The sequence below is a fragment of the Larus michahellis genome, chromosome 6 (assembly GCF_964199755.1).
Source record: "Larus michahellis chromosome 6, bLarMic1.1, whole genome shotgun sequence".
Classification (NCBI taxonomy): Eukaryota; Metazoa; Chordata; class Aves; order Charadriiformes; family Laridae; genus Larus; species Larus michahellis.
The window spans coordinates 36,062,859-36,090,754 of record NC_133901.1 but is presented as its reverse complement, the minus strand read 5'-3'; the positions used below and the strand labels follow the sequence as shown (position 1 = coordinate 36,090,754).

At 49.2% G+C, this 27,896-nt stretch overlaps 2 protein-coding genes across 7 annotated transcripts in view; both read right to left on the bottom strand.

Annotated features, from left to right (window-relative positions):
- Positions 1-1,843: 1,843 nt before the first annotated feature.
- On the bottom strand, positions 1,844-20,015 carry DNAJB12 (DnaJ heat shock protein family (Hsp40) member B12). 3 transcript variants are annotated; one of them, XM_074592931.1, is made up of 9 exons: positions 19,695-20,015; positions 16,011-16,185; positions 14,477-14,622; positions 11,143-11,328; positions 9,659-9,738; positions 8,358-8,467; positions 5,113-5,285; positions 3,961-4,112; positions 1,844-2,553 (listed from the first exon to the last, which is right to left on the bottom strand). In XM_074592931.1, exons 1-8 carry the CDS (start codon positions 19,825-19,827, stop codon positions 3,991-3,993), a joined length of 1,125 nt encoding a protein of 374 aa, XP_074449032.1. In that variant the 5' UTR covers positions 19,828-20,015; the 3' UTR covers positions 1,844-2,553; positions 3,961-3,990. The 3 variants fall into 3 exon arrangements, with proteins under 3 accessions (XP_074449032.1, XP_074449030.1, XP_074449031.1); XM_074592929.1 differs by having other exon boundaries at positions 3,967-4,112; positions 19,695-19,954; XM_074592930.1 differs by lacking the exon at positions 19,695-20,015 and adding an exon at positions 16,338-16,484.
- A 645-nt stretch (positions 20,016-20,660) lies between these two features.
- The window catches only part of MICU1 (mitochondrial calcium uptake 1), a 106,526-nt gene continuing 99,290 nt past the window's right edge, over positions 20,661-27,896 (bottom strand). For all 4 annotated transcript variants that reach the window (XM_074592924.1, XM_074592926.1, XM_074592925.1 and 1 more), the window contains 2 exons: positions 23,433-23,522; positions 20,661-21,417 (listed from right to left, as the gene is read on the bottom strand). In XM_074592924.1, coding sequence (XP_074449025.1) covers positions 21,257-21,417; positions 23,433-23,522 — 251 coding nt within the window. In that variant the 3' untranslated portion in view covers positions 20,661-21,256. The remainder of the gene's footprint in view (positions 21,418-23,432; positions 23,523-27,896) is intronic.

Sequence of the window (27,896 nt, the reverse complement as noted above, 5' to 3'; positions counted from 1 at the left end):
AGCTTCCGAGCCGCTGCCATCAGGAAGTGCATTCGACCCAGTGCTTCCATGCAGGACAAAGGCAGCCCAAGCCTTCCTGGCCTGTCGCCCTCCCCAGACACGGACCCATCTACAGGGCACCTTAAAATGCCGAGATGATGCTGCCGGGATGGGATGAGAATAAAGCATCCCCCAAAACAGTCCGGTCAAAGGATGCGAGGTGGGGGGGACCCAGCTCACAGAGTCACTTACAGGGAAGGGGGAGGATGGCAAGGTCCCCCCAGCACAAGGCATCCGGCTGGGAGCATCCCAGTGGAATCAGTTTGAAGCAAAGATTGAGCAGCCACAGCCACCTTGCTGGGACCCACAGCTAACTCAGGGGGCACCACCTCCTCTCCATCCTCTCCCCATCCTTCCGACTCCCACGGCAGGGAGACCCCGACAGCCTCCAGCTGGAGCTCTCAGCACCGGGGCTTGCCAGGATGGCAAAAATGCCGAATTTTAGTTACCTGTGCGAATGTGATGATGGTGGCATGAAGGAGCGGTAAAAGTGGAGCCGGCTGGGGCAAGGATCTGCAGGACACCAACGCAACCAGAGCCTTTCATGTTATAAACATTTATTTATAGATGTACAGTTGTATAATTCATTCTAAATCGAGAGATACAGCCTCTGTGAGCATCCGTTAGGATCTACGCCTTCTCGCTCGTTATTATCCATGGGTATCTACTTGGAAAAAAAATAAAATAAAATAAAAAATCAAAAAGGTTTTGGCGGGCAGGCTCTGGTCAAGGAATGCCATTGTGCAAGACGCTCAGCACCTTTTGCGAACATGATTTCCATTTAACCCCCTCCCCACCATCTCTTCATGCCGGCTAGCCTGTGCCTCTAGTAAGAGCTATTTCCAAATGCTGTACTTCAACCCAATTCCTTCCAACGGTGGAGGAACCACTTAGAAAAAAAAGAAAAAAACCACCTTAAAATCGAAGTCGTGGTGGCTGTGGGATGTTGATGGGAGGGCTGATGTTTTGAGAAATAAATAAATAGCTGAAGACAGAGCACGGGGCTTCCCAGCGACGAAGAAATAAAACCACCTTACCTCTCACCTCTTCCAGCCCCTGCCACCCCACCCAGGAGCTGCTGTGCTTTTGACTCCTTCCCCTGAGGGATGGTTCTCACTGGAAATGGCTTTAGACAAAAATGAACTGCAGGGTACCAGGAAAAAAAAAAAAAATCCAGTTTATTCCATGGGAGGTAGCTCCACTCGTACCGGTTTTGCTCCGAAGAGATGGCTCCTAACCCTGAGTGCCCTCCTGCATCCCAACGCTGGTCCTGCCCGACAGCAATGGAGCGAGAGATGCGCCACAGAGCTCAGGCGGGGTGCGAGGAGAGAGCGGGCGCATCCTCCCATCTCCCCTGGCAAAACTTCTTTCAACAGAAGCAATAGAAAGCTCCGTTTCTTATGAACTAGCAGTATTTGACAGGTCTGCTCTAGGAAACGTTAGAAACAGGGCGTCAAGGCCATGGCAACGTTGGAAAGGGGAGTGCTGGGGGGGGGGGAGGAATCCCAAGTGTAGGACACACACCAAAAACCCCAACAAAGGGAGATGGGCTGGTGGAAAGCCCTCTTTACAGAGCGCACGCCGATTACGAGGCAGAATTCAAGCAGACTCTGCAAAAAAAAAAAAAAAAAGTTACATGCACAAATAATCCCAGCGAACTGATGAGCAAAAACCATCCAGGACAATCCTTCCCATCACCGAGTGCGACGCTGGGGCTCAGCTGACCCGCCACAGCTTCTGCCAACGCTGCAAAACTGCCCCACAGAACCGCACCAGTTTCCCCCATTTCTTTGTTAACCCCCTACAGGTTTGGAATTGCTTTTATTAAAACCCAAAAGGTGGGTATCAACATCCCAAGCCGCAGAACGCCACCGTCCCTCAGAAAGTGAAGTACAGTAACTGCGAAGTGATTCTGGTTTTAGTGTGTCAGGCAGGAAAGCGCTGCAGAGCGAGACACCCCGGGAAGAGACTTCCCACTGCCCTGTTTACCAAACCGGGCAGAAAACAAAATAATTTAATCATCGAACCCCTGCATAGTTTAAAAGTACAACATATATACAGCTATAAATTAATTCTAAATAGATTATATTTTCTTTTCTTCTTTTTTTTAAAAGTTTTCTGTTATCACCAAATCGTCCAATTTCTCTCTGCGTCGGCAGTGACCTGCACGGTCGAGAAGGGTCTCCTTCGTCATGGCTTTTGCAATTAGTTTGTGTTATTTCACACTCTACGCATCTGTTCTCAGGGCTGTGAGATCCCAGGAGCAACGAGACTGTCACACCCTTAGTGGCGTCAGAAGGGAAGGAGGAATATGAGCAGCTTGATTTCCTGTCCGAATCGCTGCCCGAGACGTCGGTCCAACGGCGCAGACAGGCAGAGAGAAGAAAGAGGGCAGTTGTGCGTTGCTAATTCTCCCAATTCCATTTTTAATATACAGTTTGATTCTTTTAAATAATCAAGTCTGTCACCTCGGCTCACTGCACTTCACCAAAAGTCTTCAGGCATTTCAAGAGTCTGGGAATAAAAGCGGTAGCGGTGTCAGTCTCCGGACAATTGCACGTCACTGTCCCTCCCCCTTCCTTCCCCCCAGCCCATCACAGGCAGCAGCTTTTTCAGTCGCATTATTTCAATCCGCAGCGGGCCCTCTGCCTAAGAGCAGCTCTCTTTTCAGATGACGGGTACAGAGAGAGAATTAAAGAAAATCAGGCAATTAACGCCGGTCTGTCGTGAAAGAAGAGGTGCAGTTATCAAAACAAAAGAGCGGGCGTATCAAGATAAGAATGGTTCCAAAAACAGGATACACCCAAAAAAAAAAAAAGGCCGAACCTGACCTGGAGGATTTGCTTTAAGGGCCAAACTTTCAGACGCGCTCCCTTTGCCAAGGAAAATAAAAACCACACAAAAACTCCTCTCCTAAACCTCCTTACTTCTGTCTACACATCAAGCAGCTGGCTGTCAAACGTCCCCAAGAAGCCTTTGCAAGCCTAAATGGTGTCCGTACAACTAACACGTGGTGCAAGCTTCACCTCCTGATTTATTTTCTATAGAAACCCTGTTTTCAAACCATTTTGCGGTAGGGGGAACCTGCATGTTTTACGGCCAACCCAGCAGCATGTGGGAGGTGAAACCAGCCCGGAAAATTAAGCAGAAAAAGGACTCCAAACTCAATGCCAATTTTTTTTCCCCATTATTTTCGCACAGCTCTCCCATGACCCAGCACACCTGGTCTCACGCCTGCTACCTGAGGCTCACCTTAATCCAAGCTCTCCAATACCCGAGTCTTGCAGACTCTCCCTCAGCTGTTTTTACTTTGATTCCCAGCTTAACACAGTAAGATACTTCTACAACCTGCTGTGAACTCTGGCCACTTGCTTTGCTCTCCTTGAGTATCAGGGGAAGGCAACGGGGGGGGCAAGAAACATCTGTTTGGTAGGAATCCATTCCCTGTCATCGTATTGCTTCAAGTGCCAGGGGATAACAGCTTTTTCAGTAAAACAGACAATAAAGCAACCAAAAAAAAAAAATCATTAAAACGTGGCAGCTGGCTGTCATGGCCAGTAAAAAACTTCCAACCAGCCGACGCGCACGTGGCCGCTGTTTCGAATGCACAGTTGACAAGACCTCAGCTGAGACGTCAACACGCCCGGGGCTTTTGCTCTGTTCCTAGAGACCCAACACCGACAGTGCCAGGGAAAACAGGGAGCTTGGAGAGAGCCGAGGGTGCCGACATGCAAAGGAAACAAAATCAATTTCCCGATTAACGAGTGTACGCTTGGCGCAGGGCGGGTGCTCCCCCCCGGCGCCGTGTGTACATCCAGAGGAGACTCGCGAAGGTCTGTGTCTCAAACAGAGATTTAAGTAAGTATGAAAAGCACTATCGTGCCCTGCTCCGCTGCCAGGGGAAGCATCACCAGCTCGTACTTAGACCTCTGCTGAGTGGGCAGGCGGTGACTATCCGTGCAGGGAGGCTTGAACGTCTGACAGTCTGCTACAGCTGGGGGTGCCCATCTTCTGTGCTCGCTGGTACAGATCCGAGTCTCCGAAGTAGCGCGCCCGGTACAACAAGCCTTCCTCTGCAAAGGGAAAAGCCCAGCATTACACGATGCGGAAAGAGACCCACCCACCAGGCTCGTCCCACCACGGGCTCTGCTGGGAACAGGAGGCACCTCAAGTCCTCCAAGGCGAGATGAGGCACAGGATGAGGCTGAGGAAATGCCCTGTGTCCTTTAGGACAGGATGGGTGTAACTTCTGCTGACAGCTCATCCATCCTAGGGAAAGCCTTGGGAACCTGAAGGGACCTGCTTCTAGTCCCAGGAGGTACACAAGGCAGCCTACACAAAGGTTACCCCAGCAGCACGGGCAAGAAGAAACGCAGAAGTTGGTGCATCGACCTCATTTGGCACCACTGGGGGCTCAAACAGCCCCTCCTGCATCCCAGGCGCTCAAATCCTACCCTGCCCCAAGAGCTGTGATCATCACCTGCTGAGAAGGGGCGGGCAGAGAAGTCAGGTCACCTCTGGACCTTGGCAAACAGTTTGCTGCCCTCGGCACACTCTGGTGGCCAGCCCATCTCTCACGCTGTCTGGTTTGGTAGCCGTCCCTCCAAACCCTGTGTGCCTCCAGCAAGGTGATGTCACTGCTGCCACCGCAGCCTTCTCAGCAGGGATGGGATGCGGGATGGAGGACACCACAGGCAGAGACTTTCAGACACAGTCCTCGAACAACTAAAATATTACATGGAGCTGTTGGGGGCCTCCTGAGAATGAGATGGCTGCAACCTTCCCCCCCTCCCCCGCACTGGAAAACAGAGATATCCTACTGACAGGGCAGGGAACCTGCGGGGCACAACTCCTGTCTGACCAGTTCTACAGCAGCACTGAAAAACAAAACCAAAAACCCCACATGCTGGATTTGTCACAAAGTCATAGATAGAAAAAAAAACAACATAGGAAATGTGCTCGCACCGTGTTAAAGTGTAACTTTAGCATAACTCCGTCCCCAGTAAAAGACCTTTCCGAAGGTGACCTCACGCAGCAGCCAAGACCCTCCGCTCCTGACCCCATGCTACTCACTCTGCTGCTTCTCTTTCCAGCAGTTATTTCGAAGGTTTGCGATATAGTCGTCCTCCACGCTCCTTTCCACGTTTTTCAGGTTTGTGCCCGTGTATTCATCTGCAAAGTTCTCGGATACATAATAGGTGACTTTCAAGTGCTCTGTCACTCTCCTGTGTATGTGCCCCACAGACCTAGTTCAGGGAGAAGAGTCAGAACGGTGTAGGACATGCTGCAAGGGCAGAGCAAAAAGCTCCCAGCTCTTTATAATGCACAACATGCCACGATAACGAACCGCTGAAAACATACATCACTCCTATGCATCCACAGACTTGAAGGTTTGGAAAGGAGAAGCATTTCTGGTGGAAGTGAAACGCCAACACAGGGAAAGAAAACCTGCCAGGCCTCTAGCTAGGTGGGCAGAGCTCTGAATACAGACATAACTCTGAGGCAGATTGCCCAAGGCCTAAACCCACTTAAAATCAAGTGGTTCATTAGATTTTTCAGCACTAATTAAATCTCTCTGCAATTTCCTTGCTGATGACACCATCATCTGTTTTTGTCGGCGAGCCACAAGGATGGTTACAGAGCTCGCCTGCGCTGTGCAGGGTGAGAGCAGCCAGCAAGGCAGAACGGTGGCGCAGGAGCAGCACCGAGGTGAGGACAAAGCAGGGGCTGGCTGTCACAGGTCCCCAGCAACCCCCCCTCGCTCAGCAAGGCTGCCCGGAGGTCGAACCCAATCCTCTCTGCTGAGATATCTGCTAACCCCATGAGCGTCAGCTTCCTCTACCACATCACGTGCTGCAACGAACACTGTCGCTGCACGATCAAAATTAGCCCTGCTCTGCGCTCGAGCCTGCACCGACTAGCACAGAAAGCACTTTCTAGAAGGAAATCTCTTCTTACCCTACCCCCGCGGATTTGCATTTCAGACAGAGCCCTGTACTTATTTTCCCCAACACTCCAGCAAACCCAGAGATACTCACTAGGGTGTGTTTGCAAGCTGTAACACAGGACCTGTGCCCGAACGCTGGATTCATCAGGAACAGCTCCATCTGGAGACGTGCCCAAAGTTTCCCATAATAAATACCAGCTGTCTGCTACATTAAAAGTGAGCCTGATTCTTAAGCCAGGTATATACATTAACTCATCCGGCTCACCCTTCAGTCTGTTATCAGGGTTTACAGGAGTGATTCAAAGACTCCTGCACGTTTCATCAAGGCCCAGCACTCAGGGACGAATGGTGGGTACCCAGATAGCCTGAACGTGACCAAAATGTCTCTTGGCATTTTTGGAGACAAAGGCTAACGCATCTCCGGCAGTGCCTGCTGGCAGAGAGGCGGTCTGGAAGAAGCTCAGCTCACTATTTTACCTGTCAAGACAGAGCCCTAAGCTCTCCCAAAGTTCCTGTTCCTCTTCTCTATAAAGATGAACTATGGAGGCTACAGAGCGTGCCCTCAAAGGAGGAGTATTTAAGCTCGCAGGGCTTCAGCAGCACGCTTGAGCATAAAGCATGAAAATAAGGGCAGGACACGGCACAAGAAACCTGCCACCACCAAGTCAGACGTGCAATTAAGTCACGCAAACTTGATGAGGTGTTACTGAAGAGCAGGGTGGCGCAGAAAGGCCCAAAACTAGACAGGTCTTTCATCAGAAAGCTCGTTTTTGGAAGAGATTTACAAAGGCAATGGAGCGACAAATGGTTCTTTAGGACTCTGTCTTTCTCAGTGACAGCTCCACCTTCAAGAAGTGGCACTAAAATCTCCGTGTTCAATAGCTTCTCGCCTCCTGCTCGCTGCGTTTAGCGCAGCGAGCTCCAGCTTTCTGCCAAACGACAGCCAAGCACAGCATTTCCCTTTACAGCAGGCAGCAAAAGGGCCCGGCTGCCTGCGTGAGCGAGCAGCACCGCCTGCCGGCACAGAACGCCTTTTGCTCCTGAGCCAATTTAATTTCAAGTGCCTTGGTCACTCAGGAAGGATGACTGAGGACTGGAGCAGCTCATTTGCCGCTCCTGTCCAAATCCAAACTTGGAAATGGGCTTGCTGGCTGCCACCTGAGCATGCAGGGACAGGGACAGCACAGGGAACAGGGAACCAAGCAGCAGAGAAACACCTGGGACTCAGGGATGGATGACAACCGACAAGGCTGGAAGCAAATCCTTGCCCACTTAAAAGCTGCCCTCCACTGATCATCTTCTCGCCCCATAAACTGCCTCTTCACCAGCATTAAACAAACTGGTATACATATACAATGCTTAATTTTATGCTCCTAGTATCAACTGTAGAAATCACATCTCAACAATCTTTAGCCTCTCGGAACAACCCTTAACTGTGCCCTCTTCAAAACAGCTCCATTTTTTGGTTCCGAGCACTAATGTCATAGCCTTTACCTTCAAACCAAAAGCTAAGCTGGGTTTTATAGGATTTAACATCATCAATGGCAAACATTGTCACCTGCGAAACTAAACAGGGCCCACTGGCTGTAACCAAATTTACCTTCTTTAAATACAAATAAGGAACTTCCACTGAAAATACACTAAGCTTTTGCCAAGAATGATGCAAGCACCCAGAAATCAAGCCTGTTTTCCCATTCTTTGTTGGCACTGCAAAGGGAGTAAAAATAAAGACTCCTATCATTCATCAGCCAAGTGAGCAGATCGGGGCATTTCCGCAGGATCTAGAATGAAACAGCTTCACTTTCGCATAGTATACGTCTGGCCAGAGCTATGTCATGGCAAGGTTAGAGTTCAAAAATAGGGGATTTCTCTAGGAGTGTCTTTTATGCCTACTTCTTTTCCTCTGTTGCTTTGTACTAGGCATAAACTGAGGCCTTCATGAAGAACAGACCTGGCTTTTTTTCACACCTTAGTTTAACTCTCCATCTCAATTCATTCTGCATATGGGATCTCGATGCTGTGCTACAGTCTCTCAAAGTCATTTCATCTGTCCCTTTCTAGGACAGACCCTCCCAGACGTGGGTAGGGGCTGCAGAAGGTCCCTGTCAAAGAACATCCTCCCCTAAGCCAAGTGAGCGCCCTCCAACCTTCCCCACACCTTCCACCTCAAGAGCTGTTTGAGAACCGGGAGGCCTTCACTGATGTGCGAGACATCTGGCAGCGAGAGCAACGGTGTGATGAGACAAAGCAAAGACAATAAAAAAGACAGGAAAAACAGAGAGCCTAAATCCCTACCCCATCATGCCACCCTGCCCTCCAGAACCCAGCCCCCTCCCCAAGCTGGATAAGTGTTAGAGTAATGGGTACTAACGGCCTCTGGCTCAAACTGTAGGGTGGGCTGGAAACCATCATCTGGCTGAGAGCAGACACAATGATCAGGATGAGGATAGGCATCAGCTGGACAAACAACCCAAGGCCACCCTGAAGGAACAGAAACACACAGTGGAGTGCCACCCATACACTTGCACACAAGGATCCCAGAGCATTGCTCTTCCCTCCCTCACAGCCCTAACACAGCCTTGGTTCTCCTGCTTTTTGCAGGCATTTGGCCTAGGAGGTTCCCCAAAATAACTGGGGGGAACCCGGCAGCCCAGTGTACCCCTCCAGAAAGGGCAGCGTGACTCCGAAGATCCCAACTGACTGCCCTTTCTCCGGGTGTGACAAAGGACAGAGGGGACTGGCAGGGAGGACCCTTGTGAGTGAATTTCAAAAGCCTCACGGCCCTATTTTGTTTTTCTAGAGCACATGTGGTTTCTGTCCTGCTTCTGCTGGTGAGCAGAACCAGTTTTATGGGAAAGCCTTCTCCCCTCTCTTCAGTGTCACAGGAAAGTAACTCCCTCTCTACCTCATCCCCTGAGCTCCCTCCAGTTGTAGCAGAATACACTTTCCCCTTTAAGCTTGAGAAAAAATACTCAGGAAGTTCTTGTTGTTTGTCTGGTTGTGGGTTTGGGTTTGTTTTTTTTAAATATAATTAGCTATCCCCAGAAAATAGTAATCTTCTGTACATAAGCCTGGTCTCTTAAATACTAAGTCCCTCATTCTCGCTTCTCTAGACCAGAGGGCTTGGAGGGCTGGAGACAGACTTAGATTTTCTGTGATGGGAAAACATAAAAATAGCTCATGCTATAAAATGTCTCCCTTTGCTAATTAGGCATCACAAATTAGAAACACTTCATCTTCAATATTGGAATGAAAGGGAGAATGAGTTCACGTTGGGAGGAGCCACGAGTATCCGTATTATCTGAAAAGTCTGTTTATCTTTTGAAATTACAGAATTAAATCAGAAAGGAAATGCTTATTCTGCGGTAAAGACAGGTACGCTTTAGTCATGCAATCTTATTTCAAGGCAGCACTGTTTCCAAGACACACCAGCATTCTTCCCACTGGACAACAGCTATGGGAGTCCTGGGAGAACAACCACCAGTACATTAACCGCAACTTGGTGTAAATTCTGAAGGCAGCTCACTTCCCACGACTCCAGCTTTCTGTTTGAGGGTGGAGGGAGGGGGAAACAAGCAGGACTGTTTCACAAGACAGCCACGCCAACTAGCTCACAATTCGTGTCTCAGGAAAACCTTTAGACTCCCAGCCCCCCGCCTCTTCTCCACTTACGTCACCCTGATGTTCTCGTCTGTCCTGCCTCTGATGGTAGGTATACCGCATCCTGCCATTGCTGTATACGTGAACGTTACCTATAGGCAAAAGAAAACTGTTATACAAAAGTCAGAGTATACGTAAGACGGTGCTGGCTGGTCAGGAAGGAACCACAAAAGGCGGCCGTGTTCCACGTCAGCCTCACCAATGAAAACACAGTAGGAAAAAGCAGACTGGGTGCTGACAACAGCAAAATCAGGAATTTTAACTTCGAACATTGTCAGAATACAGCCAAAGCCCCTGACTCAACCCACTCCATCACGCTGTCCTGACAGAGATGGCTCCAGCTTTAGCGCAAAGTGGATATGGGACTCCACAAGAGACTGACAGAAGAATTAATAAAAAAAAATATATAATAAAATCTACTTATCATCTGAAGGCAATATTTACAAAATGAGCTATATAAGTCACATCTGAAAAAAAGAGTATTCCTAAGGTGTACTGAGCAGATTTGTCTGAAGGAGAACTGGTGGTGGACACAGAAATCCATCCACAGGATTTTGTAGGATCACATGAAAATTCAGGTTGGAAGTGACCTCAGGAGGTCCAACCTCCTGCTCAATGCAGCGTCAGCTATGTAGAGAGAATACTTTGTACAGGCCTCCTCGCTTCTAATTGAATTCACTATAGATGAAAACCAATTACTACCAGAGTAAATCTTCTCAACTGGAACAAAAATATTTATTTTTCCAAGTTGGTCCACGGAGGTCAAATAACCACTGCCTCCACTGCCAGCCAAATATGAATAGAGCAAATTCAAGGGAGTGTTCCTAAAATACCTTTATCCTTATATTAAATCTGTGTCTTTTTGATCAGAACTCATCAAGTGAAGGCAGGTTCTCTCCTGCTACCCAAACCATGATGGACAGACAGGATACAGATTTAATTTTCAATTCAAGAGGTTTAAGTTATGCTCTAGAAATAACACTTTCCTGTTTTTTACAGGACATAGTGGAAAGAAGGAAGTGGACACTGATCTCGGAGAAACCGCTTCAGCTGCATGGCAGAGCAAATACAGATCAAGAACAAGGCCCAGGCGTTACCATAGTTTGTTCTGATGAGAAGATTTAACTTCTAAAACCATTGGGCAGAAAAGAATAGGATTTCAAAATAGGATTATTTTTACAACTAGCCTTAAAAAAAGGAATTTTTTATTCTAACATTCAACCCAACTTAATAACAGCTCATGTTGCCAGCATGCAAACAAATACCTGAAGTTGGGGAGAAGTCCAGCTCTGATGGCATTACCTGCTGGATGCCAAGTTCTCCAAGAACCCGGCTGAACAATTTAGAAAACTCTAGGTGTTTGGGTCATGTGTGAAGGAGAACTCTCCCTCACCAAACTCAGCAATCCTTGCATGGCCAAATAAATCACTACTGCATTGTTGCTCTGTCATAAAGGAGCGGGTCCCATTCAAGAGATTAAGGTTTAACGTGCTTACTAGAAGGAAAACCACCACCAAAAAACATGTTGAAGAGGTCCTCGGGGGAGATGTCTGCCTCAAACCCACGGTGGAAGTCTGAGTGACTGTGTCCATGCCGAGCAGGGTTGAGTTTCTCGTCTCCAAACTGGTCATATTGCTTCCTCTTCTCTGGGTTGCTCAATACGGCGTACGCATTACCAATGGCTGAAATATGGACAATAAGGAAGCAATTAGCTTCTTTCTTCTACAGATAATACATCTAGCCCTGCAAACTGCCAGGACTTGCCTTTCTCATTACACAAATGAGATTCTCAGCTACCCACGTCTTTTCAAGAGGCTACTTCAGCGGTGCAGCGCTAGTACCTGGCACGCTCCTCTGGCAAACACAGGCAGAAGGAAACCACACCAAGAGACCCAATGAAAAAGGCCTTAATTAATTCAGATGAAGAAGTTATGATATCACTGGTATGAATTCGGTGTATGTCCCTAGAGAAACCCTCTCAGCCAAATGAAACTACAAATTGTGAAAGAAATACTGATAGTAGAGCAGCTACACGTTTCACTTAATTAAACTGGTTACTTCTTTTGAACAACTAATGCCCAAATCCTTCAGCCATAAGCAACTGTATAGGGAAATAAATTTTATTAGACAAATTTTATTCAAAAGTGTCATTAAGGAATTCAATGTCATAGCCTAAAACCAGAACTGCAAATAATTTAAATACGGGCTAGACCACTGAAAGAGACTCTAAAACCTTCCATAAAAGTTAGAAAGGAAATGCTGGCCAGAAGTTGTGTCTGTTAGCTATAAATTTCAAAATTTCCAGATGCCAGAAGTAAGGTGTGTAATTACAAAGGCTGTTAACGAGTGCCTGTGATGCTGGAAATGTACTGGAACTAAAGCCCTGCCGCAGTTCCCCAGGTCACTCTGCTTCCGACCTCAGCACATTTGAGCTTTTCTACCAGAACGTCTGCCTGCCACCCTCCTCTATTTCTGTACTTCTCTCTCGACACGTTCCAGCTCACCACTTCCCCTCTGTACCAACCCACCCAAGAGCCTCCCTACGTGACTGCAGAGCCCATCCTCTCCCCTCCCTGTGTCGCAAGGAGGCAAAAGTGTTCATGGCAGTAGTTGCCTGGTATATACGAGACAGGGGTGGAAGTGACAGAAAAGAAAAATACATGCCCTTTGGAGGAGATTAACTCCAAGATTCAACTTTTTCCCTGTACTCAGATGGAGGTGTACGGTTTCTTCTTGGACTAGCAGTTTGGAGAGTGAAGGATGTAATGTCAATATGCATGTTCTCCTTCTTGGTTATAATTAGTGTGCACAGAGCAAACATTTCTACAGCCAGGCAAGAGAGCCGGACGACAAGGACTGACTCTCGGCTATTAGCTTGTTCTTTCAAACTGTGTGATTAAGCAAGGAAAATGGAACGGTTCAGGGTTTTGTTCATTGTCTGACTTTCTGCTGACAAAGCCCAAGAAACACCTCATTCCAGATCAGAATTTTAGCTCAAAGTAGCCAGGTTCAGCTCTTTTCCCAACGTCAGCCAAAGGCAGTGATGCAAATCTGCTACAAGACAAACTGCAGCCAACTGCAACTACAGCCTGAGACAAGGTCTCAGGACAAGACGTAACGCTTTATCAGCTGTCACTGGGAAGACGAATGCCAAGACTTCAGCTAATACATCAATGTAAGAAAAAATTAACTAAAATCCACACAGCAGTGCACGTTTCCCCCTTCACCCTCTGGAACCAAACAGCTGGACATCAGCGAGCTGTGCAGACTAGGAGCTCAGCTCGGGGGGGCTGAAGGACAGGGGAGCCAACAAGGCAAGGCCTGGAGGAGAGATAACCTCAGAGCAGATAGCTCTGCAGCCGAGGATAAAGGGCACCTTGCTTAACTCACGACTTCTGGCACGTAACTCTTGTCAAAGCCTTCGGCAAACATCATTATCTAAGATTATGGGTGAAGAAACCTGCCTTTCGCCACTTGGCAAGGATTGAAGGATAAACTATCGAACAGCGGCTTACTGCATGTGCGGCGTAGCTAGACATCTGCAAATGCTCGCTCTTTAATCTGGCCCCCATACTAAAAAAGGCTCTCCCAAGTAGCCGAGGGTCAGCTCGTTATTTGCTAACAGCAATACACTTATCAGTTATGGATTTAAGTCTTAAAAGACTTGAACAAACCTTACATAAGACTTTTACTGCTGAATTCATGTCTACTAGAAGCTTATCCAAATGGTGTATCGATACACTCACACCAGGCTAGCCTTGCTCCCTGGTCCAGCAGAAGTCTCACACGTTTCACACCCAAGATGGCCAGAATCAGGCCAGACTATTCAAATGGCTTAAACACTGCAAAACCCGTGCTGTACAACTGACATCAAGTTCTGCCTTTAGCTCAATGATAATAATCAAACTGTCACAGCTTGCAAGGGAAAATGGGGTTGTATGTTCCAAGCAATAGCATTTCTCTTGGAAAATGACTCCAGTTTTAAGGTATCTTATCACCCAGGAAACATCCCTGCTGCATTTGTAGAGAGGCCCTGAGAATTGGACTCTTTATAGCAGAACTGAAGCTCCCGCTGACCTTTTTTTGAGTTCTGGCTGGGCTCAGTTGTATGGCTGGTGCAGTTTTGCCCTAGAAATTTTCACCCAGGGTTTCTATCCACCAATTCCATCCACAGTCTTTCACAACAGCCAGGTGCTGAGTGCTTGCTTAGAAACCTGAAGGCTTACTGGCTGCCTGAAATGCTCAATTAGCGGAAGAGTCTGAATACCAGTTCTGAAGAAGATGAGTTCCCTGCCATTGGGCTGCCCAGCCACATTTCTCTCAAGGGATTTGTGAACACAACGTCTGCCTTTGGTGCTGCACAACTTACTGGGTCTCCACTGGATTTGTGTGTAGACGGGGTGCACCCTAGCACCTGCCCCGTGCTGGACAGCTGCAGGACGTGGAGCTTCTCCCTGCTAGGTGAATGCTCCTGCATCCCTCCAAAAAACCCAGGATGGTTAACATTCGGAGGGAATTTCCTCCTGAGCAGCATGGCAGGAGGCCGGAGCAACAGACAGGAAGGGCTGCTAGGAGAAAAGGAAGGAAGGCTTCTCCTTGTCCCACTAGCAGAGGTGAAGCCTAACCACGCCACCCTGGATTTATTATTTTAAGCATAGAGCATACTTTGTTCCTAATAAAACCAGCTCAGAAGAAGAGATACAACTTACTAAGAGAAGCTTTATTTCACTCTACCTGACTCATAAGGTTGTTTTTAAGAGTCCTTGCTAGCCCAACTCAGCACCGTCACCTGACAGTTGCGGGCAAATCAAAGTTGGAGATGTTCTTTACCTTTAAACGCCTCTGTAGCCCCTGGTGCATGGTTCTTATCTGGGTGAAATTTCAGTGCAAGTTTCCGGTAAGCCTTTTTCAGGTCCTCATCAGAAGCTTCTCTGTTTACTCCCAGAATTTCATAGTAATCTTTGCATTGCTTTACCCTGCCAGTAGAGAGGGGAGAAAACACGCAGAGTTAAGTTTCAGCTGTCAAAAAACATCACTTTGCATTGAATACGTCTACTCTGCAACACCTCACGCACCACAGTTTCGATCGATGTTGTTCAGTGAACTCTGGTTTACTCATCTCTAATTCCTCAGAGGGTGACCCAATTTTTTTCACAGACTCATTACCACCATGCCTGCATTACTAGCGCACAAACACGCTCACAGAACAAGTCAAGCCAGTAGAGGTAGAAGGGCCTCTCCTGAGGCAATGATATCAGCCGCTGAAGAATGCCATCGGCAAATAAACTTCAGATTCATCATGCTCACGTTTTGGAGGCTATTTGGGAAGGACTACAAACGGCAGGCTGGGATCTGAAGGATAGCTGGGCTATTGACTTTCCCCCCCGCCGTCTCCTCACACTCAGTTAATTCACAGATCTAAAAATAACATCAGCTGAATTCTAGAGGAAGAAAGAGGGAGCCGCCCAGGCCTATGTGCACAGCCCAGCTCATTCCGGGTATGCTTGCAGCCCATTGATGGTTTCTCCTTCTCACGTGACTTCGATGAGGCAGAATACAGCAGGCCGGGTTTTTGGAGAAATGGATGACGTAACAAGCATACCCATAAGTCCGTGAGCCATGGTGGCTCTTGCGCAATTCCGAACATGCCCATAACCTTAAACAAAGTTTACCAAGTGACTGTGCCTGCAGTTCAGACCTTCAGCTTCCAGTATTTACACATGGTAGAAAGGAATAAAGAACAGCTTAGAAGAGGGTTGGGAAAACAGGTGACTGGATAAACATGTCCTGGGACTTGCCAGCAGGAGCTTTAGAATTGTATCGTGCTAACAGAGCGAAGCGTCCTGCGGTGGATTTCTACTTTATTGGGCTCTAAAAGAGACCACGAGCAGAGCATCATTATGAGAGAAGGACACCGATGTGTCCTGTCACTTGCTACTAGACCAAAGCTTAGAGGAGGAGGGCTGCTGACTGCAAGCTATGAGCCATGACTTCCACCTACGGGATCTCAGGAGCACGTGGGTTTTTTCACAGCATTACTGAATAACACTAAAGCAAACATTAGCGTGAAGTCCATGAGATGAACACATCCAAAAGGCCTCTTTGGACCTCAGCCAAGAAGAGGCCTACATGCCTACAGTTCTAGCCCTCGTGCATGCCTCTGGGGGAAAATCTCATCCCTCACAGACCCAACCCAGCTGCCTCCCAGGACTGCTGTAGCTATAAATCCTCCTAGGTATGCTTTTGACACCCAGTCAGTTAAAAATCACTCATTATGGGTCAAAGCACTGTGAAAACCAGACCGGTATCATGTGATAAACTCAAACAAACTGCAGGTTGAAGCCACAGAGAGCTGTGCACGCACCTCTTCACTGCATCCACCTGGTCCTGAGTGTAGCCCTTGGGGGCCTCCCCACCAGCCTCTCCGTTGGCCGATGGGAAGTCTCCGCTCATTTTCTTGAACTGGGGGTTCGTGGACTCCCTAGATTGGGACTGCCCATTGGCCGATTGCTCATTCTTGTTGAGCGATTCAAGCAGAACTGGAATGAGAAAAAGATTAAAAGCAAAAAAAAAAAGAGAAGTTAAGATACCACCAAGCTCAATCTGCCCTTCCAACTCTCCCATGAAGAGGTCCCTCTGCATCTCCGCCACCACTTTGAGACTCTCCACCCTTCGTCAGAAAGACGCTCACCTTTTCACCCAAGGAACCCTTGAGTTCCTGCTGCTTCTTGCCCAGATGTGAGGGCTACTGCTGAAGATACTGCCTGCTTCTCCCAACGCACGCAACATCCACCAAAACCTAGGCCTACCCAGCCGGACAGTCCGGAAGCCACAGGGGATCACCAAAGCAGCAAATCCTTGGGCTCTCCTTGTTTTTTTTCCACATCTCTCCTTAACAGTGGAGAATTTCCACATTTATTCTCTAGCATATTATAAAGCGTATTATCCTTCTTTATCTCCTGCCTTTGAGAGTCTACTGTGCTGGGTAAATTATGTGACAATGCCATATTCTTTAAAGAGCTTAGAAAATAATACTGTGGGATGCCAGTCACGTGGGGACACTCCCCTTTTGGGGACAGAACTGCAGCACTGATAGCTGGCAGTGTGAAAGGACCCATACGTAACACATGAGTCAGAAGGGTGCTTTGCTCTCTTGTGCTGTCTTACCTACGTATTCAATGCGTGCAGAAGAAGCTGTGAAAACCATTTTCTCTCCCAATTACCCAATCTGAATTGTGTAAGTTCAATTTCCCTTTTCTTAAGTGGGGTGTGCGTGCGTATTGGGTAGGCTGCTGCGAACTCTCGCCTCCTCCTTGCAAGGCTCAGACACTGTCCTCCATCCTTTTCAGCCAAGAGGGGACAAACATTCAGGCCTGGCCCAACCACACAGGTGACAACACCGTGAAACCAAATAAGGCTCCTCCCAGCACAGAAGTATCTTTCCAGCGTGCATTTCCCCGGCAGCTGGATAGCGCCATCTTTTTAAACTATTTTTGTCTTTTTTTTTTAAATCAAATATCAGACTGATCCCTTCACGCCTGCATTTTATAAATTGCATCCCATTAAGAAGAATACACACACATAATACGATTAAAACCAGACAATGTTATTTACAAAGGCATCAGTAACTTGACGAGCTTGCAGTCCTTTACCCAGAGCCTAGAACCGAGAAGGACGTTTCATCTCCTCCTGCAGATTGCATGTTACAGACCTTGCACTACGGGGGTATCACGTTCTTTATGCAAGTGCAAACAATGCTTGCAGGCCAAGAGACGAGCCAAGATATCCTATCTGCCCCACAGAGCTTGCGGGGACAAGAAAAAACCGCTCAGTAATCCAACAACCAATAGAGGCAATTGTTACAGGATAAAGGATAAAAATGACAGCGGGGCTAACGAGTAGTAACTCTCTGGATGAGCTTTCGAGTCTGGGGGCTTCACGCATTTCAGCTTTCAGAAATACAAGTCCTTCCCTCACTAGTATTTACGCTACTAGAGTGTTCACAAAATTGTAGTCTTTGCTTTTGTTTCTTCCAAACCTAGAGAAAACCACCAGCACTTTTAAGCCTCATTTTACGAGGCAGTCCCTCTACCCACCCCACTCTTGCTGTTTTGGGCTCAGTTCCCTACAGCTTGCCAAGAGATTTTTGGTAGTGTAGTTCCCAAAACCAACCACCGAAGTCCACGTACAGTCACAGTTCAGTCTTGTTTTGCTCTACAGCCCCAGTTCTATCCTTTCTACATCCCGAAGCCACGCTGGTCCTCTGTGCAGTCACAGCACTGGGCAAATTCATAAGCTACTGAAGCAGAGACTGCTGGATTAGTTTTCAGTTCTACCAGATCAGCTCCCCGCCAAGCATGTGCAACGGATCGCTTTTCCTCACTTATTAACGAACATTTGTTGAACTTTTGTTAATTTTTCCAAAACTCCCGCTTAAAGGCGACCAGTGGGACTTCCCCTACACCAGCAGGCCCAGCTGTGTTTACATAGGAGAAGATTTTTGCTGAAATCCCCTTGCAAAACCCTTTGCTGATCCTGCGAGGCCACCTATAGGATCCAGCCAGGGTCAGAGTTTGAAGCGCTGGCTGCGCAAGGTCCACATCGCTGATCGTTGCCAAACCCAGCGTAACTCATGAGAGAGAGATTTCATAGGGGCACACGAACTACATGAAGACTCACTGACCACAGTGTAAGTGTGGGAACTTCAGCAACATTTCCCAACTACGGACCCAAAGCGCATGGGCAAGAAACCAGTAGGACATCAAGCAAAGGGTCCTTGGATGGCAGCTCGGACGTGAAACCTGTACTGGTAACATGGTTGAGTCTGGTTATAAATTTGCACGCTGTATTTAACATTAACCTGCCCTCCTGCCCCACTTTCCTCTGCTTTCCACCCCTTACGCTCCAGTCCTCTAACAGTACTTATCCCCCCTTTTATTCTGGCTGTCCCAGGCCACAGGATTAAGGCAAAACACAACTGCTTTACCTTGCAACCTGGTGCTTGTTGTCACCCAGATCTGCTTCTCTGAGCTCCTCAGGAAGGGCACTGCACCTTTCCATCTGCCACACCACACTTTTTCATACAATCACAGAATGGTTTGGGTTGGAAGGGACATTAAAGATCACCTTGTTCCACTCCCTGCCCTGGGCAGGGACACCTCCCACCAGACCAGGCTGCTCCAAGCCCCGTCCACCCTGGCCTTGAACACCTCCAGGGATGGGGCACCCACAGCTTCTCTGGGCAACCTGGGCCAGGGGCTCACCACCCTCACAGCAAACAATTTCTGCCTCAGATCTCATCTAGATCTCCCCTCTTCCAGTGCAAAACCGTTCCCCCTTGTCCTATGGCTCCCCTCCCTGATCCAGAGTCCCTCCCCAGCTTTCCTGGAGCCCCTTTAGGGACGGGAAGGGGCTCTGAGGTCTCCCCGGAACCTTCTCTTCTCCAGGCTGAACCCCCCCAGCTCTCTCAGCCTGTCCTCACAGCAGAGGGGCTCCAGCCCTCCCAGCATCTCCGGGGCCTCCTCTGGCCCTGCTCCAACAGCTCCGTGTCCTTCTGCTGTTGGTGCCCCAGAGCTGGAGGCAGCACTGCAGGGGGGTCTCCCCAGAGCGGAGCAGAGGGGCAGGATCCCCCCCCTTGCCCTGCTGCTGGGGATGCAGCCTGGGGTGCGGGAGGTTTCTGGACTGCCAGCGCACATTGCTGGCTCCCGTTGAGCTTCTCACCCACCAACACCCCACGCCCTTCTCGTCAGGGCCGCTCTCCATCCATCCATTTTCCCTCCGAAAACCCCCTTTTCCTACTCGGTAACTTTGCAGAAGCATAAACAGCCACACACCGGAGCGGGTAAGCCTCAAAACGGCCCCGCGAGCCGCGGCTGCCCAGCGGCCGGGCCGCGGCAGATCCCCTCATAGCGGACTCGCCTTCCCGGCCGGCCCCGCGGCCCGGCGCAGGCGCGGTGCGGGGTCAGCGGCGGCGGCGCAGGCCCCGCTCGCCCGGTACCCCCCCCGCCCGGTCCCCGCCGCTCCCCCCTCGCCCCGTCCCGGCGCTCACCACGGATCCGCGGCGAGGGGTAGAGCCGCTGCGCCTTCTCCAGGAAGCGGCGGGCCTTGTCGGGCTGGTTGGCCTTGGCAGCGGCCAGCGCGATACCGATGCACCGCTCCGCCTCGTCCCTGTTCGACTCCATGGCGGCGGCCGGGGCGGGGCAGGGCCGCGCGCCGAGCGATGGCGTCGTGGGCGGCTTGATGGCGTCACGGGCGAGGCGGGGCCGCCGGGGGGGGACGGGGGACGGACAGACAAGATGGCGGCCGAGAGATGGCTCTTCCAGCACCGTTGGCCTTCCTGCTCCGAAAAACGTCAATAAAGCGCGCACAGCAGGGACAGGGAGGGGATTATCCACCTCTGGGGAGACTCCACCTGGAGTCCTCAGCACAGGGAGGACACGGAGCGTTGGAGCGGGGCCAGAGGAGGCCCCGGAGATGCCGGGAGGGCTGGAGCCCCTCTGCTGTGAGGACAGGCTGAGAGAGCTGGGGGGGTTCAGCCTGGAGAAGAGAAGGCTCCAGGGAGACCTCAGAGCCCTTTCCCGTCCCTAAAGGGGCTCCAGGAAAGCTGGGGAGGGACTCTGGATCAGGGAGGGGAGCCATCGGATGAGGGGGAACAGTTTTACACTGGAAGAGGGGAGATTGAGATGAGATCTGAGGAAGAAATTGTTTGCTGTGCAGGTGGTGAGCCCCTGGCCCAGGTTGCCCAGAGAAGCTGTGGCTGCCCCATCCCTGGAGGGGTTCAAGGCCAGGTTGGACGGGGCTTGGAGCAGCCTGGTCTGGTGGGAGGTGTCCCTGCCCAGGGCAGGGGGTGGCACTGGGTGATCTTTGAGGTCCCTTCCAACCCAAACCATTCCGTAATTCTATGATTCCCCCCTGCCTCCCAAAAAGCCCCATCTCTGTGAACTCACCAACCAGACTTCGGTGAAGAACCAGTGAAAAGCTGGAGCAGAGCGGAAGAGATGAGCCATGAGCCATGTTGTTGTCGGCAACGCCTTTACACAGTGCTTTACTTGGCAAATAACATCGTTCAGCCCATTCCCGGTACAGAACAGCAATTCCCCACGGAGAGAGCTCCCCTTTTAAAAAAATAACACTCCCCACAGAGCATTTGGCTGACCAAACTCCTGGGGTGCTCTCAGCATCTGGCTGCTCCAGCCTCTGCTCCTAGGTCCCACTGGTACCATCTATCCAGGGAGCCCACGGCTTCTTTCTTAGGTGCAATCTAAGAATTAAAATAACCCCTGTGCCATTTTGTAAAAACATTAAATAAAAGTGTTTTGGGTGCAGCCCCACCAGCTCGCTGGATGCCCAGCTCTGCAGGCAGGGCACATTGCCAAGCAGTGGTGGTGGCAGTAAGAAAAGTTGTTTTGTTTTTTTCCTGAGAGACAGGAACATTCAGGGGCCAGCAGCAAGCAGAAGCTGCAAATACAACAGGCTTTGATTTCTAACTTTGATTTGCATGAATCTCCTGTTATTAAACAGTCTGGGCTCGCCGGAGCCTGGTGGCCACCGCAGCGGGGCTGGTGGCAGGGCTGAGACGGGGAAGCCGGGCGCTCCCCCCCCCCGACCCTGCTACTGCTTGGGCATGGTGAAGTCCCACGCCGTCTCCTGGGCACATTTCCACATTGCCCGCATGAGCCGCGTGAAGCCCATGTCCTTGGGCTTCTCCAAGCCTCTCATAAGGCGCTGCTTCATTATGGCAACGAACTCCTTGTTGCTCAGCTCGCCGTTCCCTGCGGGACAAAAAAAACCCCAAATAAATACTAGAAATGCTAAAACCCCACCAACAACCTCCACCCTGCATGCACTAACTTTAGAGGGCAGCAGCCACGAGCATCCCTTCTTGCAGAGACTGAAATCACGTTTGGCTTCACACTCACGAAAATACCCTGCTGCGCACGGGTTGCCAAACCATGGGCATTTAAATCCCAACCCTATGGATTTAAATCCCAGGCCTGCTTAGCCCGGCACCACCATAGCTTGCAGGGCCTGGAGCGTGCACCCACAGGGAACTCTCCGCTTTAAGCGGTTTGGGAAATTAGGGAAGCGCAGGGTAAAAGAGCGCAGATTTTTCTTAATGGAGTAAAAGGGAAGATTCATTAAAGTAATCTAGTGAGGTTATTGAGAATTATGCCAGTTAAATTTATGTTAAAAATAAGATCATAGTAAATTGGAGCAAATTTTATTCCGGAGTTGCTTAACCACCAATAAATTAAAACCCCTGGGATTTTTATCGAGGGTGCTGGTTGACCAGAGGGGACAGCAGCAAGGCACGGCACAACCGACAGCCTAACGCCTGTCTGCTGAGGGGCTGATGCTGCTGCCACATGTATCCCGTTGCCTGTTTTGCTCCCCTGCCTGCGGTGCACAGCCGATCGTGCCGATTTTAGCTTCTGGGGAGCAGGAGAGGAGAGCAACCCCCATCTTTGGGCACAGAAGAAATACGAGGGACATCAGCCCTCAAGAAACAAACCCACCAGCGCCCTCGGTTCCCCAGATCAAAGGGGAGAGACTCTGGCTGATATGGGGAACCCCATCGTTACGTTTCATGGTCGAGTTTCTTCATCTGAGAGCTTTTTTTTCCCTGCCTTACATCCAAATGCAAATCTGGGCAGGCGAAATTCCAGCAAATTATCAAGGGGCGAGTAAAATTCCCTCCAGTGCTGCAGGGTTTTGATGCGTGCATGGTTAACGTCTGCAAACACCAACACAGTGAAAACACACACACAAAGAAGAGGTCTGCGCTCGCTTTTCCACTTGATCCCTTCCTAACAGGGACTCCTCTGGTAACCAGAGATTTTCCCCCCAAAGGTTTGCTATCAAAATATTGCAGATTCTCCTATGAGAAGATGCTAATGGGGAATATTTGGCTACGCTTCTGTTCCCTCTAATCTCCAGTCTGATCATCCGCCTTGAGGATCGTATCGGAACGTGGCGCTGAAGCGCAGAGAAATATAAAACAAGAGATGCAACCTTAGAAAGACGCAAAGAAGCAGGTGGGGCTGAAACCAAGAGGGATAAAAAGTAATAAAATGATTAAAGAGATTTATTTAATGTTCATATTTATATCAGACAGCAAACAACTGTCTATTTACACATCACTGCTGCCACTTAGAGCTCCCACATCCCAGTGACAGCATGGAGAAGCAGGGAGCCAGCAAGGTCAGTTTTGACTTGATAGTTTTGGGGCAAATGCAGAATTTTGCTAATTGCTGCCATCATTCCCTGGTGGCAAAGACTCCACTAATTCCCATTAAATCAACTGAGACGGCTTCAGTGGGGCAACAAGCTACCCCCACGCGCTCGCATCCTCTGCGGGCCAGCAAAGCAATGAGCTCCCCAGCAGGGCACAGAGCTGCCGTTAATTAATTAATTTAGCTGATATTTATCCAGGACTTTGGAGATAACAAAATACCAGATAGGCTGGTTTCCAACACTGAAGCACAAGAGCTCATTTTGTTAAACAAAACAGTTTTGTGGGGCGGAAAAAAAAATACTGTGTAGTAAGCTGTGCATGCGAACACTTGCATCCAGTGCTTTAAGATCAACATCTCAGGAGCTGGGTACCACCAGATGCTCTTTCTAGAAGGGCAGGAGGATCAGTATGGACCCACGGCCAAAGCGGGGACAGTAGCACGGCAAGAAGAGCCAAGGCCATGGCAAGTTTTCATGGCTGGCATTTTTTTCCCCCTGTATTTCTTCCCCTAGCCTGGCCAAGAGGAAGGGGGCGAGGTTTGGGGTCACTCACCGTCGCAGTCAAAGAGGGCAAACACCACATCGCACACATGGTCGGAGAGCTCCACCTTGGCCACTGTCCTGGCCACTTGCTGCATGGTCACTACAACAAAAGGAGGGCACAAGGTTAGCGAGACGTCATCATCCGCTGACCGCGGCGAATGCAGGCAGAGGAAGAGAAGACTCTTGTTCCTCCATGGAAAATTGCCTCTACAAAAACACCACGTACAGAGAGGTTTAAAATAAGCTTTGTCCTCAACACGTGCTTCAAAACCAGGTTCCTCAAAGCCTTTGCCTTCCTACCGCAACACTGCATGAGGTGTGGAGGGGCTGGTGGTTAGCACCGACATGCCATTACCCATGTGTTCAAGACAAACATTAAAAACACCGAGATGAGATGGTTTCCCGCCCCCCGCCCCAGCTTTGGTTACAAAACCCAAAGAAGTGCCAGTGCTACAGCAGACACAAGGTGGGAAGGCTCTCCTGAGGGGCTCAATCAACAAGGCAGCTCCTGACGGCGCTGCAAAGATGATGCTCTGTGAAACTGCTATTCCAACAGGTTGGGAATCGTAAAAACCAGTTTTCCTGTTACGCGACCCAGGGCCAGTAACTGCCGAACAAACCCATCCTCCCTCTCCCTGCGACAGGCTCTGCAGCGAGAAGACAAGGTTAACCTTGCAATAAAACAGAGAGTTGTAAGGAATTATTTCACTTCCCCCCCCCAGACTAGCAGCTGAGCTCATCAGCGAAGAAGTGAACGGTAGTTTTATTCATGCCTCTAGAAAAGAGCAATCAATCTGGCAGGGTTATGCAGTAGATTTTGCTGCATAAAGGGAAAAAAAAACCCCTCACCAAGCTGGTTTAGCTGTTTCTCTACACGTATTTGCATGTGTCTGGCTGCCCTCTAGTCTGCCTTTGACGGCTGCTAATTGAAGGAAGGAGGGGAGGTAAGAAAAGCTCGGTTGTCACTGTTTGTCAGGGCTGAAACGCCCTGTTAATTCCCAGATACATGATATAACGGAAAGGCTTTGCATGAACGCGAGTGTATTTTAAGTTAAATTGCTGCCCCCCAAAGTCTGACCCGAGGAAACCCCGTCCGGAGAGGTTTCGCAGCACGGCAGCGAGCCCACGGCAGCTGGGATGAACGTTTAGCCGTGGAGCTCTCCTTCAGCCAGGCAGAAGAGCGAAGTGGTGCAACGCAAAATCGGTCTGAAACAAAAAAAAAAGCCTCTGCTTTCATCCACAGAATAGCGGGTTCGTGCGCGCTGGGCCCTTTGCAGAGTTACTGGCCCTTCAGAAATTTCAAAGATGTCAGAAAGGGAAAAATAAGCACCCTACCTAAAATGTAACCGGATTAATTTGAAACTGCATAAAGTGTTTCTAACAGGATTTTCTTTTTTACCATGAATGTTCAGGTTATTGGTTCCTTCCACCCCATTTCTGCTCCCCTGGGTGAGGTTTGGGGTTTTGGGGGAGGAATCTGCAGCCACCACCGGGTCCTTCTTCCCCTATAAAATCCCTCCTTTTACTAAATAATGCAGGAAAAAACAGAAGGTGGATTAAAAAAAAAAAAAAAGTACATTTCCCGCCGTTTCCCTGTAATTATTCTTTTGAGTTAAAATCCTTTCCTACATAAGAGACGTAGCTTTGGTCTGCAGTTATTACTCTATATTTCAGTTCTGTAAGTCTGGATACGGCCACTGCTTCTGTGCATGTCCTGCCGTCAGCCAGAGCCTGCTTTGGGGAGGGCAGAGGCAATGTCATCATTAAAGACAACCTGAATTAATTTTCTTCCCCAGCCTCATGCCCAAACCTTGCCAACCGAGGCGTGGGGAGACCGCACGTCTCTCCCAGCCCACCGGGCTGCAGAATATACCCTGCAACACTGCTTTCAAGAAAGCCTAGACAGCAAAGGAAACAGGGGATTCACATTTTAAGCACAGGGACGGCCACCACATCCGCGTGTCCTTTTCCTTTTGGCTCTCTTCCTTCTGAATACGCAGAAACGAGCCAGCAAGATGAATGAACGAACTGCAATGCAAGCAAGCGGGCGCATGAGATGGCAGCAGCCCTCCAAAAAGGGCGTTAACGGTCCACCATTTAATGAGCTTGGCACTGACATCAGACACTCAACAAATTAAATGACAAAGCTGCCTTCAGCTTTCCCCCTTGATCCGAAAGGGAGGGACTGTTGGCTGACATAGCCCAAACCAGAGGAGAGGGTGCCTATAAATTGCATGGGTATAATGCAGTATTTATAGGTCCTCCCGGATCAAACGCCACAAACATGAAGTGGCAGCAAATGCCAGAGCTGAATGGTGGATGGCATGGTCCTTTTTAACCGAGATAAATGCCCTGCCTCTGGATTTTATACGTGCCTTTGTAAAAAGCGCTGTTCTCCTCCCCAATTAAGGGATGTTCATTCCCTAAATACAGTCCTGGCTCCAGCAGAATGTGCCCTGCAACTCCTACCTGCCACATGCGCTGCTCTGGGGCTTCAGTAACGTGTAAAGCTCAAGAAAAAAGAGGTTTAGGTTAAAAAAAAAAAGTTTATCTAAACTTACTCCTCAGCTTTGTTTTCCCCAGAAAGTCCTTCTGCTGGGGAGGCACTTTAAAACACCTCACTTTTGGCAAAGACAGAGGTTTTAAGTGCTGTAAGCCATCTCTTATCCCAGACCCATCCCTTCAGATGGCAAAAGCAAATCTGGATTTCCTCAGACAGCAACACTGAATTTCACTGAACTCCTTTTAAATGTAAATCTTCTTTAAAGGTGCTCAACCAAGCTTCCATACCTTCCTCTCCTCCTGGTGCCCTGGGTACCCTCCCTACTGACGAAGTTATTTGCTACCGCCTTATATGAAAAAGAACCAAAAACCAACAGTGGCAGAATGATTTCTTTAATTATAAGTCATTTTTTTCTGCTGAGTTTTTACTCCCCTCCTCCAGTCTCTACAGGGTGTCGCCTGATCCCTCCTTCGTCTTTGACATGTGCTTATTTATTTTTCACAGCCGCTGTTTTAGCAGCTGTAATTAGTACTTACAGCTGCCAGTTACCGCTCCCACTCTTATTAACCCAACTGCGCAAAGCATCGCCTCCATCGTGTCCTTCTTGCTCCATGCAAAAACGTTATTTCAGAGGGTCTGTGTGACTGTGCTGTGCTCGGTAACGATTTTGTTGGGTTTTAAGGAGCCATAAGGAAGCGGGCAAGCGTCTCTGCTTTCCACTTTGACACACACGCTCCAGACTACAAGGTACCTCAGGGAGGCAAATAAAATTGAAGGAAACCTCCCAGTGTCTTTTCTTTCTGTTGCAAAATGCAATAGGTGCTGTCTGGTGAAATGTCTCCTAAAACAAAGCTTGCCCGGGTTTGGGGATGGCTGCAGCCATCTCTACGCAGGAAAATCTCCTGGATTTTATACCCCCAAAAATTGAGTTCCTTGTTCCTATCTTTAAAAGTTAGGTGGCTTTTAAAATTTCAAGTGTTCGTGTCTCCCCCTGGTTCCTTTAACGAGCCACCTGAGTATTTTGTGCAAGTTTAGAGTCTGACACAGTTGTTATCTTTTTCACTCCAACTCCCAGTGCCGCGCTGTGAGTAATGCCTCACCCAGCGCTCGCAAGCAGGGCTTCTCTACAGGCAAGAGCCTCACCAGATGGCAAACTTCACTTTTTTCCCTCTGTCTTGAGATTAATCACACATTTGGCCAAAATAACAGGCAGCTGGGCTGCTGTCTTTGTTTCCCCGAAGAGGGCTCTCTGCCCTGGGCAGTCCCAGGCTGCAGAGGCAGGACACATGTATTTTGGCCTCCCAGAAACCAGGCTGTGTAGGGTCTCCCATCGATACACGTGTTTCTTTTTAAGCATCCCAGTTGGAAATGTCGGACACTATTATCGACAACACAGCTAGCAAAAAATTAATTAATTTTTTTCAGATCATTCACATGCGTACATACTGGAATATCCATCCAGAAGAGATGTACAAACCCTACACAATCCTGTGGCACAGCACGTTTTTCTTTTTCTCCTCAAAATGCCAGGCTGCAGCCCTGCAGCTGAGTAGAAACTGTTTTGACATCACAGGGAGCATGACGGAAAGTCACAGAGATCACGCTTCCGGGGAAAAAGTGGAGCTACCAGAGCAAAGGCAGAGCCGATCCACTGTTCATGTAATATTCGCAGTCACAAATAAGCAAAGAAAGGAGATTCCAACACAGAAAGTTGTTTCTAAACTGAAAGGCATTCCGTATCTTCTAGGAGCTGTTGATCTATGGAGAGCTTGTCCTCAGGGCCACCGAGCTGATTTCTCAAAGCCTGGTGGACAGGCCTCCTCTGCTGTCATGGAGCTTTGCCCAATGACCCGCTGCATCAGCGCTCGGCAAAAACCTGCGCTGTAATTGTGCACATACTGAAACCAAAGGGCAGCCCAGCCCCAGAGCCCTCCTGCTCGAGGACATGGTGGTGCCAGGCACTTCCATGGT